Source organism: Halyomorpha halys, unplaced genomic scaffold, assembly GCF_000696795.3.
Source record: "Halyomorpha halys isolate HHAL.00 unplaced genomic scaffold, Hhal_1.1 Scaffold852.1, whole genome shotgun sequence".
Taxonomy (NCBI): Eukaryota; Metazoa; Arthropoda; class Insecta; order Hemiptera; family Pentatomidae; genus Halyomorpha; species Halyomorpha halys.
The window spans coordinates 194056-213300 of NW_027111393.1; the positions used below are offsets into that span (position 1 = coordinate 194056).

A 19245-nucleotide genomic window follows, 5' to 3' on the forward strand; every position below is an offset into this window, starting at 1 on the left:
TTTGTCTTGATTAATCGTTATCAGATCCATAACAGTTTATTACTTTAACCTACCTTATAAGAGGCTATCAATGCATGAGCATACATAATTTTGAATTAAAATCTCATGTTATTCCGATACTCATTAGTATTATAGAATGGTATCTTATGTTTTTGTCACTGTTGGAACTACAAAATTTGATAAACTTGTAAAGTCTGTCACTGATCCTGAAGTAATAAATGTAAGTTTTTGTTTGTTTAACAATGTATTTATAAATTATTTTTATATTTGAGTTTGTTAGTGAATTTAAAAAGTTTTATCATCATCTTATTTAAACTTTTATTAATTTGTGGTGTTTAGATTTTGTCTTTGCTTGAACAATTATCTTCCCTAAATTATAAGGGATTTAATAGCACATACCATGATTAATCCTTGAGCTATGGTACCTAATAATAGTAATAGTCAATTAATGCTTTAAATGGGGATGTAGACTGAAATGGGACAGCCAGAATTAGTTTCAGTGCATTCTTTGGGTTGGGCTGTCTGTATCCAAAGCACCACCTTTCTCAAACTGCACCAGCCCTTGTTTAAATCTTGCCTCAGCAGTTGGAATTTTGTGGCAGTCCTACTTAATGAAAAATTTATCTTCCTATCATGATTTGAATAAGGTACTAACCTATAACCCTTTCTCTTGTTTATTAGAAAGGACCAGGAAGTGAATAGTAAACAAAAAAATGCTTTGTTTAATCTACTTACAAAGTGAAGATCCTAAAAGAACTCATAAAAATGTTGAACGACGATGGAAAAACTATACATTTAATCTGGTCACCTAGTCATATTGGGATAAGAGGCAACGAAATGGCTGATAGGGCAGCAAAAAAGGCGCTCAACCTTCCGGGACCAAGTAAAGCTTTCTTGACAGCATCGGAGCTCGCACAGCCACTAAGAGAGGCCATATTACAGGAGTGGCAAGCACTGTGGGCAGCAGCCCGCCAAATAAATTGAAGGCGATCAAGAAAAATGTCAAGGCATGGAGCAGCTCCAGTCCCAGCAACCGCAGAGAGGAGGTTGTATTGACACGCCTAAGACTAGGACACACCAGGCTCACACACCTTCACTTAATTACAAAGGAGGATCCACCCAGATGCCAGAAATGTAATCAAAGAATGACAATAAATCATATCTTCGAAGAGTGTGTTTTCTACGCGAGAAGAATAAATGAACTGGGTATACCTTCAAATATATCAGAGGCCTTGGGAAATGGAAAAACATATTTAAATAAGATTATGTCTTTTCTGAAAATACAAGGACTATTTGTGAATATATAATGTATATATGTTCTTTTGTATATTATGTATTTTTTGTATATTTATATATTATGTGTTTTGTTTTTTATATGTTATGTATTTTTATCTATCTATTTTATACATGTATATGTATTTTTTTTTTTCATTTATATAATTGAATTCTGGGTATGAGTGGGGTGTTGCCGTTGATGACCGGTGGGTTTTTACGCCTTAATTTCTGAATAAATAAAAAAATAACATCCTAAAAGTCTCAGGATATTGTTGCAGAGCCATTAAGATAGGAGATGTGGAGGTCATATTTTTCGTTTATATCTCGTTAACAGTCAGTGTAATTTTTCACTTTAAATATCCCTCATTATCTGGCCTATGTGTGGGTAAAGTTTGTTGGTAGAATTGGCATTGAACTGTAGGTTTTGCTAAGCCTTTGTTGTCATTAATTTTTTTAAAAGTACTATAGTCTCAAAATTGTTGAAAGCTGCTTCTTATAATACTTATTCATTGTACTTGGGGCGTAGTATCATGCTGACTTCTGTCTCTTTTTGGTTAGTTTCTGCACTTAAGTCTTGATTCTTGGTTCTGACTGGCCAATAGCATATATTAATCAGTCATATAAATATAAAATTAAAAATAAATTTAAGTTATAGTAAACTATTAATGAAAAAAAGAGATGGTCAGTTTTTGTATATAAGTGCTTCTTTGTTATGAATTAATCTTTGTAAAATCCAATTTTTCTTCATTTTGAATCTTTCTTATACTGACCTAAGATGGTCGAGTATTGTACAACAAATGAATTAAGACAGACCCTTAGGAGATTGTATAAGGAATTCTAGAAGTAGTGATTGCAGAATGTATAGATGGAAAAGAGCTACTGAGTGGAGGAGAATTGACTAGGGCTTTCAAGGACAACTGCAGAATTAACTATGATTGCATATAAAATATAAATATCACTTGTGAAATATTTTATTTTATTATGGAATAATAATAATAATAATAATGTGAATTGCTACAACCAATGAAGAGTCATGTGTTAAGTACTTTGTGGATATCACTCAACCTCCAGGTTTTTCTTTAATTAAAGGTACCCATTTTATAGGGCTCCAGAACCCACAGGGTTGACTCACAGCTATAATGTAACAGAAAATAATTATCTATCTGCCACAGCTGGATTCAAACCTGGGTGCTTGGAGTTAGTAGCACTGTGCCACTGCACTTCCGTTTTATTGTGGAAAGATTAACTAATTCGAAGAACTTTCTTCATTATGTTTATTATTCTAAGTTAAGTATTGGCGAAAGCAAAATGTAAAAAAAAGAGAAGAAGGAATAAGATCTAACTCGCTTGAACTGCTGTAAAACACTAGCTTTATTGTATTCGGTACATCTTATATACGTTCGATCAGCTGATCCCCTCAGTCAGCTGACATCGAAATAACAGCTGACTCATACCGTAACTTCTATACTCTTTCATATACACATATAAGTCACAAATCTTCAATTTCATATTAGTTGCAATTTATTTCAGTTTAATTATTATAAACAAATCATATTATTTTTACTCTTCATGTTACTGTCCTGTGACAGAAATGTTGTTACTTACTTCTCTCCGAGACTATTGTTAGTGAGAAAGGTACAGATATGTTAAAACAGTAAGAAAGATACAAATATGTGAAAACATAGGGGAATATATCTCATATTGTTATTGACCTCTCAAACATTGATTTTTTATTTTTTCGATATTTACCTTGAGCATCGGATTGGATTTTGATATGTTTAGGTGAAATGGTGTGTCTACCAATAATGTTTATTGAAATCACCATTAAAATTCGGATTCTGTTATTTTACTATTATTGGCAATTAGTTTTCCTAACTAGGTTCTAACTAGTCTTACCATTTTTCACCAAATATCCTCTGGTAATTGATCTAAGTTTAAAATTAATATATTTTTTATAAATTTTACTTTTAAACATCTAAATTAAATTACTTTAAATTTTCAGGCATTAAAGAAAAGAGGATGTAGGCACATTAAGCTGCAGATTGGAAATGGCTTAATGCCTGAAAATGACAAATTAAGTAACGAGATTAAAATAGAGTTTTATAGGTTCAAAGAATCTATAAGGGAAGATATTGAGAATGCTGACCTTGTGATTAGTCATGGAGGTGCTGGATGTTGTATTGAAACATTAGAGGCTGGAAAACCATTGGTTGCAGTTATCAACGAAGATCTAATGAATAATCACCAAATTGAAGTTGCCTCCAAACTAAGTGAAGGAGGTTACTTATATTCGACAAATTGTGACAATCTTTCTTACGTTATTGAAAATGCTGATTTTGCCAAACTTAAAAAATTTCCAAAGCGTGATCCTAATTTATTTGCCAAGTCTCTTGATGTAATAATGGGGTTTTGTTAGCATAGTAAAAATTTTAAATCAATTAAAATATTTCTGTGATCATAGTGAAATTGAGAAGAAAATTTGATATTATAATACTTTAAATTTTATATTATCTCATTTTAATCTTTTATTTCTATTATAATAGAGAATTGTTGAGTAATTTTTAGGTGAATGTATACAAATATTTTTACTATTTTTATTTTAATGTTACTTTATGTTGCTGTATACATGCATCATGTTAATTTAATTGATTGATTGATTGAGTGCATCATTTCTAATTTGATCGATCTATTTATAGATTTTCTGAATTTTCATTTTCTTCAGACATCTGCTTATACAAAATATAACAGATGTGAATATATGTATTTATGTATTAAAATTTTAGACATCAATTATGTACCAATATATTGAATATATTCTTATTTTTAATTTTTGTACTTATGCTATTGTATAAAACTTATTTTGATCCTTTTTAATGAGGTGTTTACAGCTGAGAATTGATTGATGTGAGGAGAATATGATCAGTCAGTAAAGATACACAAATAAGTTAAACTTATTTATTTGTTTCAACATTTCGCCCTGAATTTCAGGCTTTCATCAGGGTCGAAAAACAAAATACTTATTAGGTTATAGGATTTCCTATAATGTTTAATCCTTATGTCTTCTCCATTTCCCCTATGATTGGTAAACAATCTACATGGGATGTACTTGTTAACATTTTTAAACAAACTAACTATTTAGTTTTTTATAAATATCTTATTACACTTATATTGTTTTTAATTATTATGAGAGATAGTTGACCGTGGATGACTTATAAGAGGAGAAGATGGTTGGGGGGTTCGGTCAAAATAAAACACAAAAAAGTTGATGTGACCTATTTAATCATGCCAACCTTTTGGCTAGAGTTTCCAGCCTTCATCAGGGCTAAGAACAGAACAAGATAACAACCAATGAATATAGAAAATAAATAAGAAAATATAAACAAAATGACATAAAGTGAATAATTTTACAGAATGGAATTAATAAAATAAAGTAATGAGAGAAGTGGAAAATAAAATATATACATAGGTAATTGATTAAGTAGGTAAAATAACATAATAAAGGATATCAAATAGAAATGAAATTATATAATGCAAAGAAATATGGATATATTAGTTATTAATAACTTAAAAATTAAAATATGGAAAGAAAAAGAAAATTAAGAGAAAGAAAATATATGTAACCATAATAATTAATAAAGAGGCAAATATAAGTTAAGTTTAACAAAACAAATGAGTAGAAAAAATATATTTTGAAAACAACAATAATAATATATGGTGAACTTAACTATTAACGTGGGTAAGGAAAATTGAGAAAAGAAGGGGTGGTAAAATAAAGATAGGGAAAGAAAGAGAATAAAACGAACCTGTTACCTTGAAATCTAACCACCAAGTGGTATTCTGAGCCGAGAACGGCCAAACTCCGAATTAAAAAATACGTTACAAGAATGACTAAGTATTTTTAAAAAGAAACGTTATAAGTGTGTAAAAAGTAGAAATATTTAGAGGAAGAAAGCGTGTGATAGGATGACGACAAATGGTTTTTGGAAAATGTTAAAAATATATAAATGTACAAGGATAACGAAGTACCGGAAAATGACAAAGTGTCATGAGTATTTAACAACAGTTAAAAAGAGGAAACGTATATAAGAGGGTGACGACAAATGTGTTAGAAAAAGTTTAAGAAGTAACTAATAACGTGGGTAAGGAAAATTACTGGCCATGGGAAATCCTCTAGTTCCTGATCTTTCCAACATAGTCCTAAATCATTTGCTTGATTCCGTTATCCCACTCTTTCCAGTTGACATTATTCTTATTAAAAAATATCTCCTCCTTGTCTTAAATCCTGATAAAATCGCTGACATCTTATCCTCCTTCAATTCTTACCATCCAGACCTTAACTGTAGAAATTGAAAATAATAACTCCTTTACGTTCCTTAACCTCCTCATCATAAGAAGCTCAGACACCACTATATCCACTGACTGGTACAACAAACCAACCTACTCAGGAAGACTTCTAAATTATCACTCCCAACAGCCTTACCTTCAAAGAATTAACGTAGCCAAAAACCATATTCACCGTGGCCTTTCCCTTTCTGATTCCCATTTCCATGAAAAAAACACACCACATTAAATAAATACTCTTATCTAATAACTTCCCTATCCATATCATTCATAAACTTACATACAACTACAAAAATCGTCTCACCACCATCTAATTCTTCACAATCCCTTTCTACCCCCTTATACAGATCACTACCATAGATCCCATCCCTTTCCGACAACATCCAAAAACTTAAACTTTTTCTAACACATTAGTCGTCACCCTCTTATATACGTTTCTTCTTTTTAACTGTTGTTAAATACTCATGACACTTTGTCATTTTCCGGTACTTCGTTATCCTTGTACATTTATATATTTTTAACATTTTCCAAAAACCATTTGTCGTCATCCTCTCAAACGCTTTCTTCATCTAAATATTTTCTACTTTTTACACACTTGTAACGTTTCTTTTTAAAAACACTTAGTCATTCTTGTAACGTATTTTTAATTCGGAGTTTGTCCGTTCTCGGCGCAGAATACCACTTGGTGGTTAGATTTCAAGCTAACAGGTTCGTTTTATTCTCTTTCTTTCCCTATCTTTATTTTACCACCCCTTCTTTTCTCAATTTTCCTTACCCACGTTATTAGTTATGTTCATCATATATTATTATTGTTTGGAGAAGTTTGTCGGGGGTGCGGTCAGCAAAGAACAACATAAATAAACGAAACCATATTTATTTATTTTATGCCGACGTTTCGACCTGAGTTTCAGGTCTTCATCAGGGGTTGTGGCGTAGAAAGGTAGGAATTATTATTGTTGTTTTCAAAATTTTTTTTCTATTCATTTCTTTTGTTAAACTTTACTTATATTTTGCCTCTTTATCAATTATTATGGTTACATATATTTTCTTTCTCTCAATTTTATTTTTCTTTCCATATTTTAATTTTTAAATTATTAATAACTAATATATTCATATTTCTTTGGATTATATAACTTCATTTTTATTTTATTTCCTTTATTATGTAATTTTAACTACTTTTTCAATTACCTATATATACATTTTATTTTCCACTCCTCTCATCACTTTATTTTATTAATTCCATTCTGTAAAATTATTCACTTTACATTCTGTCATTTTGTTTATATTTTATTTTTTATTTTCTACATTCATTGGTTGTTATTATATTCATCTTGTTCTGTTCTAAGCCTTGATGAAGGCTAGAAACTCTAGCCGAAATGTTGGTACGATTAAATTAATTATATCAACTTATTTGTGTTTTATTTTGACCGCACCTCCAACCATCTTCTCCTCGTATATTGTTTTTATTGTAAATGGTATGAACCTGATAAAAAAACCTGTACTACTAGAATAACTAAGGAATGTTATTGGTACATGAAGCAGTGACATGGTATGTAGCCTTATATGTAAGCATCAATGCACCGCTTTTGAGACTAGAGCAGTAACAGGTGTTCAGACTCATGATGGTGAGAATCATAGAAATTGTCATCCTTATCCACCCTCAGTCTTTCGCCTCCATAATTAAATATAGACTGGAATTGGTATCAAAAACATTCAACAGTCGCTGGGCAATGGAGGACCATGCCTCTTGGTCACATCCCAATTTATTAGAAAAATCCCGAACACAGAGCTCGCGGTACAAATGATCGATGGCTTGGTTGAACAGCGAAAGCGACAAGGGCCTGCCCGCAAGACACTGATCTGGTTAGTTGTGTGGGTTTCTACATTTATTTTGATTTTATCGGTGATTAGGAGAGCCGCGTTATATTTGTAAAATTAAGTGACACCCCCTTACCCTCAGGCACGCTCAGTATGTGTCTATGACCAATATTGTCTAAAGCGCCAACAACGTCGGGAACACCACCGCGCAGGTGTAGTTAATGTTCTTGAAAAGTAAGTATTGAACTATACAGATACATGCCACCGAAACTTGATTTTATGTCTAGAAAAGATCTAAAATTTTCTTTCATTCCTTTTTATCTTTAAAAATATATAACGTAAATAAATTGGTAAACAGCTTTTCTAAAGTATAGTTCAATAGTTCCTGAGAAACAGTTATTTTATTTTCGTTTTCCAAAATAAATATTATGTGGATTTATTTTGGATAATGTCATGGAACTATTAGAGGTAGTGATATCTATTAAAATGCAAATTGAAAATTAAATGTATGACAATGTAGTTTTCAATTATTTTCATTGAAGAAACAAAATATTCCTCATATTTGCAAGAATAGATTCACAAGGTGTTGGTTTCTGATTTTTTGGAATAAAAACTTGGGAACTATTATATGTACATATAGTATTGAGAATGGTTAATATGTTCTTTCAGGAAGCCTCCAAGCCAGCATTCAATCATATTCTCAATGTCACCAGATTTAGATGGTGGGTAGGAACTCATACCTCCATATCTCAATAGGGTTAGGATAGATGAGGTAACTGGAAGGGCCCCAGTCTTTCTGTCAACTCAATACTGGAGGGAACTATTTTCTAGACCTGGGCGAGGAAAAGGTTGTTTGTATAGGGTCCCAAATTTGTAACCTAGAGTACCCAAACCCCAGGAGGAACCAGACCTTACCACTTGGAATTAGGAAAGAATGTGGAAGGATCTATGAAGTAACAAGCCTATAAACACTTAATGACCAAATAGAGACATCCTGGTAGAGCTCTCAAGAGACTCAAAGGTAACCTTTCCACTTCTCAAGACAGAGGTTGTTATTTAAATCTCATACAAAACATTGATTTGGAGAGACGATTTATTTAGGATCATCTTGGAGTTCTCGCTCAATTAGTTTTATTGATAATGTGTAAAATAAGTTGGTATTTATGGAGTAATAATCAATGGAATTACGAATTACCAGATATACATATATTTATCTCTATGTATGTATTAAATTACTTATTTCATCAGGGGGGTACGAAAAAAAGGAGTAATAATTCTTGATGAGCTTTAAATGTCTTCCAGACGCTGTTGGCGCGCTCAGCGGATTTCTATGGCCGATGTCATATTTTACGCGTAATTATGTTGCTTTACAAAATGTCCATTATGTCAGACCTAAAATCGAAGCTTAAACTTGCACCATAGTGTTCAAATAATCTATAATGATAGTAATTTGCATGATATTTGCACAAATAGAATTTCATAATGTTGGTTTCTCATTTTTTAGACTAACATTTGATTTGTAAAAAACTATATCCTATGAACTATTAGATGTAGAGATATCACTCAAATTGAAGCTATTTAAATATGCTATATCATCAGTATTATGTTCTTAAAAGTAGCAGTTTCCAAAGTAAATTAATTTGTTGATTTTATTAGTTCATTAAATGTTGATTTCTGTTAATTCGTCAATAATATTTGTTTTTGAAAAACTGGATTTCGGTAGTTTATATTCTGGATTCTTTTTTTCATAGGAGTCTTTGTTTTCATGATATTGGCTAAAATATTCACAATAAAAGATAATAGAGCTGCGTTAGGAGGCAGATCATAACACAAATGTTTACAAAATATGACAAGTTCATTAATTCATAAAATTTTATTGAAATTTATCTTACCGTGCAGAAGTTCATGTTTCCAGTGGTGAGGATGTTGTTCTAAGCAATCAAAAACTTATATTTTTGGCCTTAGTTCACCTTGTATTTGTATTCCGTATTCCACCTCTTTGGAATGACACCCTTGCTTACAACCTTATCCACCTTCTACCCGAATGTTGATAGAAAAGTATAAGCAGTTGTCAAACTTGCCTGATTGTTATCGAGAAATTAACCGAATTTAATCATGTCAACCTCTAAAACTTGGATTAAATTATCTCCCAAGTATAGTTATACATTAACTGTATTAGTTTCTTATATATATATATATATATGAGTTATTCATAAATTATTAATTTTAAATTTATAGTTTGAAGAAAGGAAGTATTATCATCAACAAATTAGACAGTAAAAAATTTCTGTTGCTACTCAACAAAATAGTACTGGAACTAAAACAAGATCCTAATATAATTACAGTATTTTCTGATGAAGAAAAAGAGAAACTAAAAGCCAATTTTTCGATTGGTGATACTGAATTACAAGTCCTTGTTAACTCATGCATTATCATTTTATCACAGGTGAATCATAATTTTTTATGTGGTTTTAGTTCAGAAATGTCATAATTAATTAATTGCTACTCATGGATTTAATTTTCCAATAAAATATTTGTTAATATTAATTTCAAAGAGTAAAGGTCTAGTGTTCACATTTTCTCTTCTGGTGCCCATACATCATCAATATTATTGAGTCACTATCAAATTTCATCAATTTGGGCATTTTTTTTTTTCTTTTTTAATTTGTTTTTATCAAAATATAAAATATGGTTGTAATGTAATTAGTTGCAAGAAAAATGTTTTGTCTAAGGTTATAATCCAAAGAGTATTCCAATTTTTGTGTTTTAGATTTATGAAATAAAACTAGAGATGTACTTTATGTCACGCCTAACGGCAGACCAACCCCTGGTTTACTAATTATGCAGCTGTTCAATTAATTGTACTACTTGTTGCTTAAATTGTATACCTAATACATGTATTCTATTATACAGATTGTATTATTTTTTCAATATGATGAAAGCAGGCAAAAAAAAAAATAATTTCAAGTCTTTATCCCATCATTTTAATTTGTGTTTAAAAAAGAATGTTCATAATCACTTATTCCACTAAATTGCACTGGGTTTCTTTATTTGTTTTCCATGATCTAGGAGTAAAATAAAATATTACAGAGTGATCACTAAAACTTTATATAACTGAGAGAAAAAAAGAAAATTTTAAAACTAGCAGAAATTTTATTTTTATTTCTTGTCTTACCCGATATATAAATCTCAATTATCCCCTTATGGCTAGAATAACTTAGTAACCTGTCCATGTTCGAATAAATAAAGGTGTTAAAACTCAATAAATTAGCCAAAATTATAATGTTTTTGGAATTCCAAACTAATAAATTGTGTATTAATTTGCCAGTATTCACAAATGGAATACTAAGAGCAATCAGCAGGCCAGTGGAGCAATATAGGTTTAATGGCGGTCCTGAAAAATAAATCATGGTATTTCCATCCTTATTAAAACTGTTAACAATCTCTAAATAATCCTAGGGGTGGTGATATGATATTAGCCCCAAGATTGCAATGCAAAAGAGGTTAGATGTTTCCACTGCTTGAAATCAAGAGCAACTGAATTACAGTGGTACAATCTGTACTTTTATTGGTTATTACATTTCTAATTTTTATTTTTATTCCCTGATTTTCCATGTATTTGCTAGAAAATGAGTGAATAAAGCAAATCCATCAACAAACGATCCTGTACCTTTTGTCACATATGAGGTTATGAATATTTAACTTACAAGAAAATTTCTCATTTAGTTGTCTTAATACTTCTCCTTGGCTAAACCTACAATTTCAATGGTCTTTCAGTTCTATTCATGTTATTTATACAGTGCAACAACATTTTACACATTCTGTTTTTGTAATGTATCGATGAGGCACAAATAGAAGTTCATTTTAAGAAAATGATTAGAGGCATTTTTTGCCTCTTGATTCAGTCCACATTTGTTTGCAATTTAATTTTAAACAAAAGTACAGACATATAATTAATCACCAAGGTTTTAATATTAATTTAATTTATAATTTAGTTTCTTCACATAAATATACTGTATATTTTAATTGAGCATAAAATATTTTCAGGCTCTTCATAATTTTACAAATCCAGAAAATTTAAAAAAAATTTTAATGGAGGAACTACTGATAGAGGAAGACAAGGCCCACACATTTTTTACTGTCTGGTCTAACAATGCCAAAACATTAATTCTGAAGTACAAACAGAAGTCTGTCAGTTCATGCCAGGTATTTATCAGTTAATTTCATGATTGAATCTTGAGATAAACATTGCATTGTTAGACTTGATTGGAATATCACTTTTATGTTAAGATATATTAATCTGTGTCCCAATTTTACCCAAACTTTAGTTACTTTGAATGAGATATACGTTCATGTAGTGTTTAATTGTTGGAGAAAAGCATTTCTATTTAAAATGTTTATTTCACTTCTAAAACCGGAAACCTTTCATTATGCTTTGATAAGTCCTCAAATGTATCTGGTCTAGTATCAAATGTATCTAGCTATTAATAAAACTATTATTGAAAAAAAAATCTCAGTATAACGATAAGGTTAAAAAATATATATTATAATAATTAATTAAATAATACAAAGTATGATTAATTTTGAAATCCCTTTTTTATTTCTAATTTGCAGTTAGAAGATGTTAGCTGGTTGGTTAATATTGAAATCGCTTCCGAAAACAATCTTCAAACATTTATTCCTAAAGCTTTTTTACAATTGAAACTGAAAGAAGAAACAGGTTCATCGGATATTAAATTGGAATTGAATGAAAAGGATTTGTATAGTATGTATAATACATTAGAGAATATACAAATGGCTTTAGATTCTTTAAGTTAAGATGTTATTATATATATGGTATATATATGATTGAATGCTTATTATGTAAATGTGTGTTTAAAATGAATCGAATATGTATTAATGAATATTAATTATTTTAAAAATATGTATATATTTGCTCAATAAATTATTTTATATTTGGTTGTTTAAATCGAATTATGATTTAAAAGATATAATCCAGTTAGAAAACTGATTCTTGCCTTTATATTAATTTACTAATTAGTCAGAAATAGTTTTCTAAGTTTATTAAAGCATCAACTAGTATATATTGTTAATAATTCTAAAAAAAAAAAAAAAATGTTTATACATTAATTTATTTCCTGAAATATGCTAAGTTGAAAAAGTACAGTAATATGTTATGAAATAAGAGAAAGTGATCTCTTTATGTTTTTTTTCAGGATCCCCTAAATAAAAAAAAAATTTATACCACCATACCTGTTCACCATACACTATACCTGTTCTTCATATAAAATCTTAGGGGATAGGTCGAGTTTAATAATGAATAAGGTGCCCATAAGGGTGAAAAAAAAAATGGGACAAAGATATATCCACCATATTACAATCCATTGCATCACAATAATAGCAGTTTTGAGACTGTTATTGCAGAAGGTATTTAAATGTCAAATACTTGAGTTTTTGAGTGTTCAAGTCCATGTGAGTTGAAATTTATTTCGTGGCAGATGAACAAAATGAATCTTGACCTTATCACTCTGATTAGAGTAGATTTGCAACCTATCATATAACTACCCCATATGGAATTGGCCAGTTCAGAGGAAAAGGAAAAAAGTAGCAATTTTTCATTTCTTTTTGGTCGAGATATGATACATTTTCCAAAACTCTCTACTTAAATCACTCAAGGTCAGTTTCAACTAAAACATATCTTCAAGTAGATATGCAATAGGTTTCATTCATGTTTTTGCAATAATTTTTTTCTAAAATTTTGAAAAATATTAACCTAAATATTATTATAAAACACCATTGATTAAAAAAATACAGAAATTTCGAAATCACTTGAATTAAATTGAATATTTAAGATGCAGATACATAAAACAAACAGATGCTTCTATTAACTTCCTAGAAAAAATTGGGAAAAGAGCCTGAGAACTGGTATTACTACAGTAATGAGACTGAAGAATAGCACCACTATATTGAAAAATACTATTTATATAAAAATATACATTTTTGAGCAATCATTACTATCAATAAAATTTATATTTATTACCGATGATCACTATTATGGTAAATATTAACATAGGCCTACTCACCTTCACTCAGACTTTGAACTTAGGTTTTACATTATTTATTCATAATTGTAGGCCATCTTATTACAAATATATATTTCAAGCATTAACTTTAAGATTGTTAAAGGAATCTTATAAGGGTGTACATTTTAAATCAGTAAATGGCATTAAAGCACTTCCTTATTATCTAAGTAGCATATTAGATTTATTCGCAGAAAAAACAATGAATATTTTCGATTTACGGGTATTGCCCATGATCAAGATAGGATATTTTTATTCTGAAAATTAAGCATTACTACCCAATTCCTTAAGTGTTAAAATGTCTCTTGCTCTTTTACAATATTTTAGAATTTAGTAAATCAACTTACCTAGAATAATTTGTTTGTTCATGTAATTAGATAGTACTAAATAGGTCAAGTTGGTATTAATAATAAAAACAAAAAGTGGAAGATATGATATGACGTATAAAACTAAACATTTGTTTAAGGTCTAATCAGTAGGGTTGCCAAACAAAACATTTAAATTTTTAAACCAAATGAAGTGATTAAATAATAAACTAAAGACAAAAATGATCATATAAAGAAAATTGAACATTTTCTAAATTATAGATATTATAATATATACAATAACTAGGCTTTCTCAAATGGTAGAAATCATAATATCTTGCATTAGTTTCTCTATAAAATATTCTTAATTTGAAAAAATAAATAAATTATAGAGACATACTGATTATCAGCATTTATTTTTGGTTATTAGAGGAGTCAGGATAAAGATATGATCTTCCCATTAGATATACACAGATAAGGCATTTTCTATAAATATTATATGCTTAAATGTAAGTTAAATAAGATTGAAATTAACAAACACTAAAAAGAAAGTAGGAAACAAATTTAGCTTTTCTAAAAAAAAAAGTTATATTACAACAATTAATATAATACAATAATATGAATATAATACAAAGGCATTAGTTAGGTAAATGTTATATACAAAAATTCAATCAGATTTACATTACTCCGCAACTGTAAGAAATAAATTACCACCCTAAAATACATCCATAAATTTTACATATCATACATATGAAGATATAATTAGCTAACAGTACCATTACTTCCACTTAAAATAAGTCAAATTACCCTAAACATTAAACTTAACGTAATGGATTAAACTATAAGAAAGATCCAACATTCATAAACTTATGAATAATAAAGTATGAATGACATGTAGATTTAAGTAGATGATGAAAAGAAACTGAAAAAGGATACTAAATTTATCAATAAGTTATAAATTAAGTAAATAAAATTTGATTCACTTCATTAACCCCAGGGGTCCTCAACTCTTCCAAATTTATACACCAATGAGCCACCAAAAATAAATAAGTTTTGTAAGAAAAGTGCTATTCCAACCCAAACATCAGCAGAATCTAAAAATAAAAAAAAATTAAAGGTTGTAATCACAGATAAGAATTAAATAAATATATCTCATACAGAATAAAACATGTATCTATAACAAACAGATATAATTTTCTTTACAACCTATTAGGCAATGGAGAAAATATGTCTCAAGGACTATACATAATTTTAAATAAAATACCTAAATAGTAATAACAACTACCCTAATAAATTTGTTCTTTGTCAGTCTTTTAAAACCATATCTTTAAAAATAATTTACTTACTGAATTCAATATTTAACTAATTTAAAATCAACAGTCTGGCCATTGTGTGAAAATAAATAACAAATATTTAACTATACTATATCCTATAACTAACGATAGAGTCTGTAACAATATCTAATAATAAAGCAAAACATTTTATAATCGTAAACAGAAACTCAGTCAATCATTTAAGGTATAGGTAATTTCCCACAAACTAAGGGGATTACAGTATTTAATTTTATTATGTATTGATAGATCTTATTGTATTCATATATCAGTTCAAATAAAACAAAATTTCTGTGCCACTTTCATTCTGGAACTAATATCTACCAATTTAATATGTACAAATTTATTTAGCCATTTAGTATTGTTTAATTTTTTCACAGAAACATGAGTCATTTGAATGAGTCATGACTATAAACTGACTCACCAATGACTATAGACATAGACATTACTATAAAATGACTATAGAACGATTCTTGACTGGGTAGACATTAAAATACAGATATTGTCAATTATTTAGAGTCGGAACACAAGGCTCAACGACGACCATATTACTGTGCTCTTAGTATCAATATTACTATGATATAGCCTAATTATCAGTACATAAATATATCATCAATGATTTAATTTTCTCAAAAAGAGAATCAAGTCTAATTGGTAGAATAACATTACAACTAGAAATTAAAAAACAATCTGCCAAAATATATTATGCTCCATTAAACCTTAAAGTGTATATATTTTTTTAATCTCCATAAGAAAAAAAAATCCTACTACTAAATTAGTTTAAAGTCTAATGAGACTAACTAATGCTGCAGTATTGATTTTCTTTTGGCAACAAATAAATTAAAGATATTGTTCATTCCTTATAGCACATCTTACTATAACAAATAAAAAATAAAAGCAAGTCTAACATCTATAAATATACTGAAGAATTACCAGCATTTTTCCCAACGAATACATAGAAAAATATCCAACATGATGCAATGACCGCAGCAAACCCAAGGATGAGGCCAATGAAAAGCCATAGTCTAACACCCCTTGGCCCCATGCATCCTCCAGAATAAGAATCCCCTTGCATCTGGGCTGTGGTGACTGAGTTGATCCTGACAAAAAAAATATAAAATAAATCCAGGACAATAAGCAATAAAGGTATTTGTTTAAAATATGAAAAAAATTAATGTAGTAATAAAAGAGGAAACAATCTAGTTTATGGATCACACAACTTTCATTTATCACCCTCTGTTATAATTAATCCATAAGTGTTTTAAAACAGCTATTTCTTAATTATTTAGGATGATAATACTTATCCATACCATGAATTTCATAAATAAGTAAGTGGAAATAAAATCCATGAATGAAAACATTAATTTTTTCACTTAGTAATGTTTCAAATTCTTTCGTATTCTCTATTAATCCATTGTTTATTACTGCTAACAATGAGAGATAGTTAATTTTTTCAAATAAACCTATGAAAGGTACTTGAAAAAAAGAAGTGAAAAATTGATTATGTAAAGTTGAATTTATTATTGGTCGAATTTAAATGACAAGTTGTGTCAACATCCCAGACATAGCATACACTAGCAAAAACTTTTAATTTGAGTTTCGTAAGACTTTTTGTTTTATTTAAAGCTAGACTGATCATATACACACATACCATTTTTTAATACTTAGTTATATGGACACAATAAACTTCAAACAGTATGTATTTGACATTTTTCACAATCAGAAGTGGAATGTGAAAGAAATAATAACAGATTAAAAAATTGCAGTACTGATTTTATTAAAAACGACAAAAAATATTAACATACTAAAACAAAAGAAGCTATCAGAAAAAGCCCCAACACTAATACAAAAATCATAGTAACTAGATAACAGAGCATATTAGTGCTAGCTATTTACATAAAAATAATGTTAACAAATAGAAAGCCAGCGGAACAGGATAATGATAAAATACAATGAAAACAGTTATAAAGTGATTGAAAAAAAAAAATTTCTCAAGTACAACAAGAAAACAAGATTAGATTGGCCTGAGTAAAAGTGAATTTTCAAAGATGTTAAGTAAGGATTAAATTATCTTTCATACAAAGCAAGTAACGAAATGATAGTTCAGTTCAAAATTTAAGTGAAAGATGAGGTTCTTTTAAAATTTATATATTCGGACTAAAAAAAAAAATCATTATACTGAGGTCATTTAAGTTGTTTGAAATAATCAACAACGAACAGGCATCTAATAAAATAGGCTCGAGGATATAGATCTAATGGAATATTAGAGTGAAGACATAGTAGGTAGACATAAATCACTAACCAGATAAGAGATATTACTGGAGACAGACTTAAATATAATAAAATCTGCTAACAATATTGTTTAAGACAATACACTTAAAGAAACAGTGAATAGTAAATTTATTTTATTTTAAACTATTTCTAATCAGCACTAAAAATTATTTCTCACCATTAACAGCTTAGCTTAATTAAGTAATATAAACTTTCCAAATTTTGTTTATGTTAAACCTAGATATTTAACATGTTAACCTATCTCGATTCATTTCAGTTAACTTACATGAATAAAGATATTGTCCCAATAATTCCACATATATGATAGGCGCCATTGAAAGCAGCAGGATGAGTCGAATGAGCATCAATGCTGAACCACCAGCCAGTAAAAAACTACAAGAAGGAAATGTTTATTGAACTGACACTAAAATATAAAGTGACAACATAAAGACTAACACTCCAATGGCTAATTATATAATGAAGTAATACATAAGATATCTAAAATATTTACAACATAGGCATTGAACTTGTTATATTCCATAGTTTTTAGAACATTATTCAGTTTGACAAATAATTAGGTACCAGAACTAATCTCTAATTAACAACGATCAATAATTCAATAGTAGAGCTAAAAAAATTTACTAACCAATAATCCTGCGAAAAACGAAGATATCGCATTTCTCTTATCCCCTCCATCAAACCAAATACAAGTCTGTAAATTCTCCATAAAGTTTGACATTATGACTGATAAAATAACCGACTGTCAGCTAAAACAATACCGTTCAAGTTACAGCTATCTGCATAATTTATTTGGTTTCCATTAAAGGCAGGAATGCTAGAATAAATAATATACTGGCATAATAACAGTATATATTATCAATAATAAAAATAAAATCCAACAAAACGATAATTGCTACTCGGAGAACTATGACTGATACCAAGTTAGCCTAAAAAATATCTGTTATTTCCAGTTTATGCAACTTTACAAAACTGAAAGTAGGTAAATAGACTGTTACTGTTCCAGGCTTCCTACAGTAAATATTTCACTCTTTGTTTTTAAATTTATTATATTAGTTTATATATAATAGTTTGCTTATTATATAAAAACTAATATAGATTATTAGTTTTTAAACAATTAGTCGATCATTTAAATTCTCAATTATTAAATCTGTTCGGTGATGATAAATGTTCACCTTCCTTTTAAAATCATTTATATTTACGAAGAAAATAATTATCCAAGACAAAAATGATTGTAAAAATGCATAAAAAGAAACTCTTTGGAAAGTTTATTGAATTGTCACTCAAAGTTTTCAAGATAGATCAGGTTTATTTGCTTCTAAATGAAAACAAATATTAACAGGAAAAAGAGTAACCACCTTTAATATGATTCACGAGTGGCAAAACTAGTTTGGCCGTGACTAGCAAGTTAGTCGCGTTGGACTTGGTTGCTGAAGTGATTGGGAAAGTTGTAGGATGGGCCAAACCAGATATTTTAGGTTTTTAGTAAAGTCTCAGGTCTCTGCTCGATGATCTTCGGAACTTGACTTTACCGTTACCAAGGATACACACTTGTGTAAATGATCTTGACCTCTATTTATTTTCAGTTGTAGAAGTTAGTACTGAACAATACTGTTAAGGGAACAGTATACATACCATCCAGGACGTCTCCACTCATCCTGGCTTATCCTTAAACTTAAAATTATTGTCTACAAAGCTATGCTTAGACCTCTATCCCTACCCCACGGAGCTCCACTCCTTTATTTTCTCAGGTTTAGCGATATCGTGCTATTGTAAAACTAGCTTGGAACACAAAAATAAGGCACT

General features: G+C 29.3%; 3 protein-coding genes across 4 annotated transcripts; 2 read left to right on the forward strand and 1 right to left on the reverse strand.

Annotated features, from left to right (window-relative positions):
* Nucleotides 1-40: 40 nt before the first annotated feature.
* On the forward strand, nucleotides 41-3780 carry Alg13 (Alg13 UDP-N-acetylglucosaminyltransferase subunit). The gene is made up of 2 exons (XM_014430017.3): nucleotides 41-220; nucleotides 3278-3780. Exons 1-2 carry the CDS (start codon nucleotides 137-139, stop codon nucleotides 3689-3691), a joined length of 498 nt encoding a protein of 165 aa, XP_014285503.1. The 5' UTR covers nucleotides 41-136; the 3' UTR covers nucleotides 3692-3780.
* Nucleotides 3781-9420: 5640 nt separating this feature from the next.
* Vlet (Valette) lies at nucleotides 9421-13787 on the forward strand. 2 transcript variants are annotated; one of them, XM_014430029.3, is made up of 5 exons: nucleotides 9421-9587; nucleotides 9673-9880; nucleotides 11482-11640; nucleotides 12049-12199; nucleotides 12651-13787. In XM_014430029.3, exons 1-5 carry the CDS (start codon nucleotides 9550-9552, stop codon nucleotides 12662-12664), a joined length of 570 nt encoding a protein of 189 aa, XP_014285515.1. In that variant the 5' UTR covers nucleotides 9421-9549; the 3' UTR covers nucleotides 12665-13787. The 2 variants fall into 2 exon arrangements, with proteins under 2 accessions (XP_014285515.1, XP_014285514.1); XM_014430028.3 differs by lacking the exon at nucleotides 12651-13787 and having other exon boundaries at nucleotides 12049-12396.
* Nucleotides 13788-14752: 965 nt separating this feature from the next.
* On the reverse strand, nucleotides 14753-18401 carry LOC106686636 (transmembrane protein 50A). Its single transcript, XM_014430030.3, has 4 exons — nucleotides 18068-18401; nucleotides 17708-17814; nucleotides 16084-16250; nucleotides 14753-14913 (listed from the first exon to the last, which is right to left on the reverse strand). Exons 1-4 carry the CDS (start codon nucleotides 18158-18160, stop codon nucleotides 14807-14809), a joined length of 474 nt encoding a protein of 157 aa, XP_014285516.1. The 5' UTR covers nucleotides 18161-18401; the 3' UTR covers nucleotides 14753-14806.
* Between the last annotated feature and the right edge of the window lie 844 nt (nucleotides 18402-19245).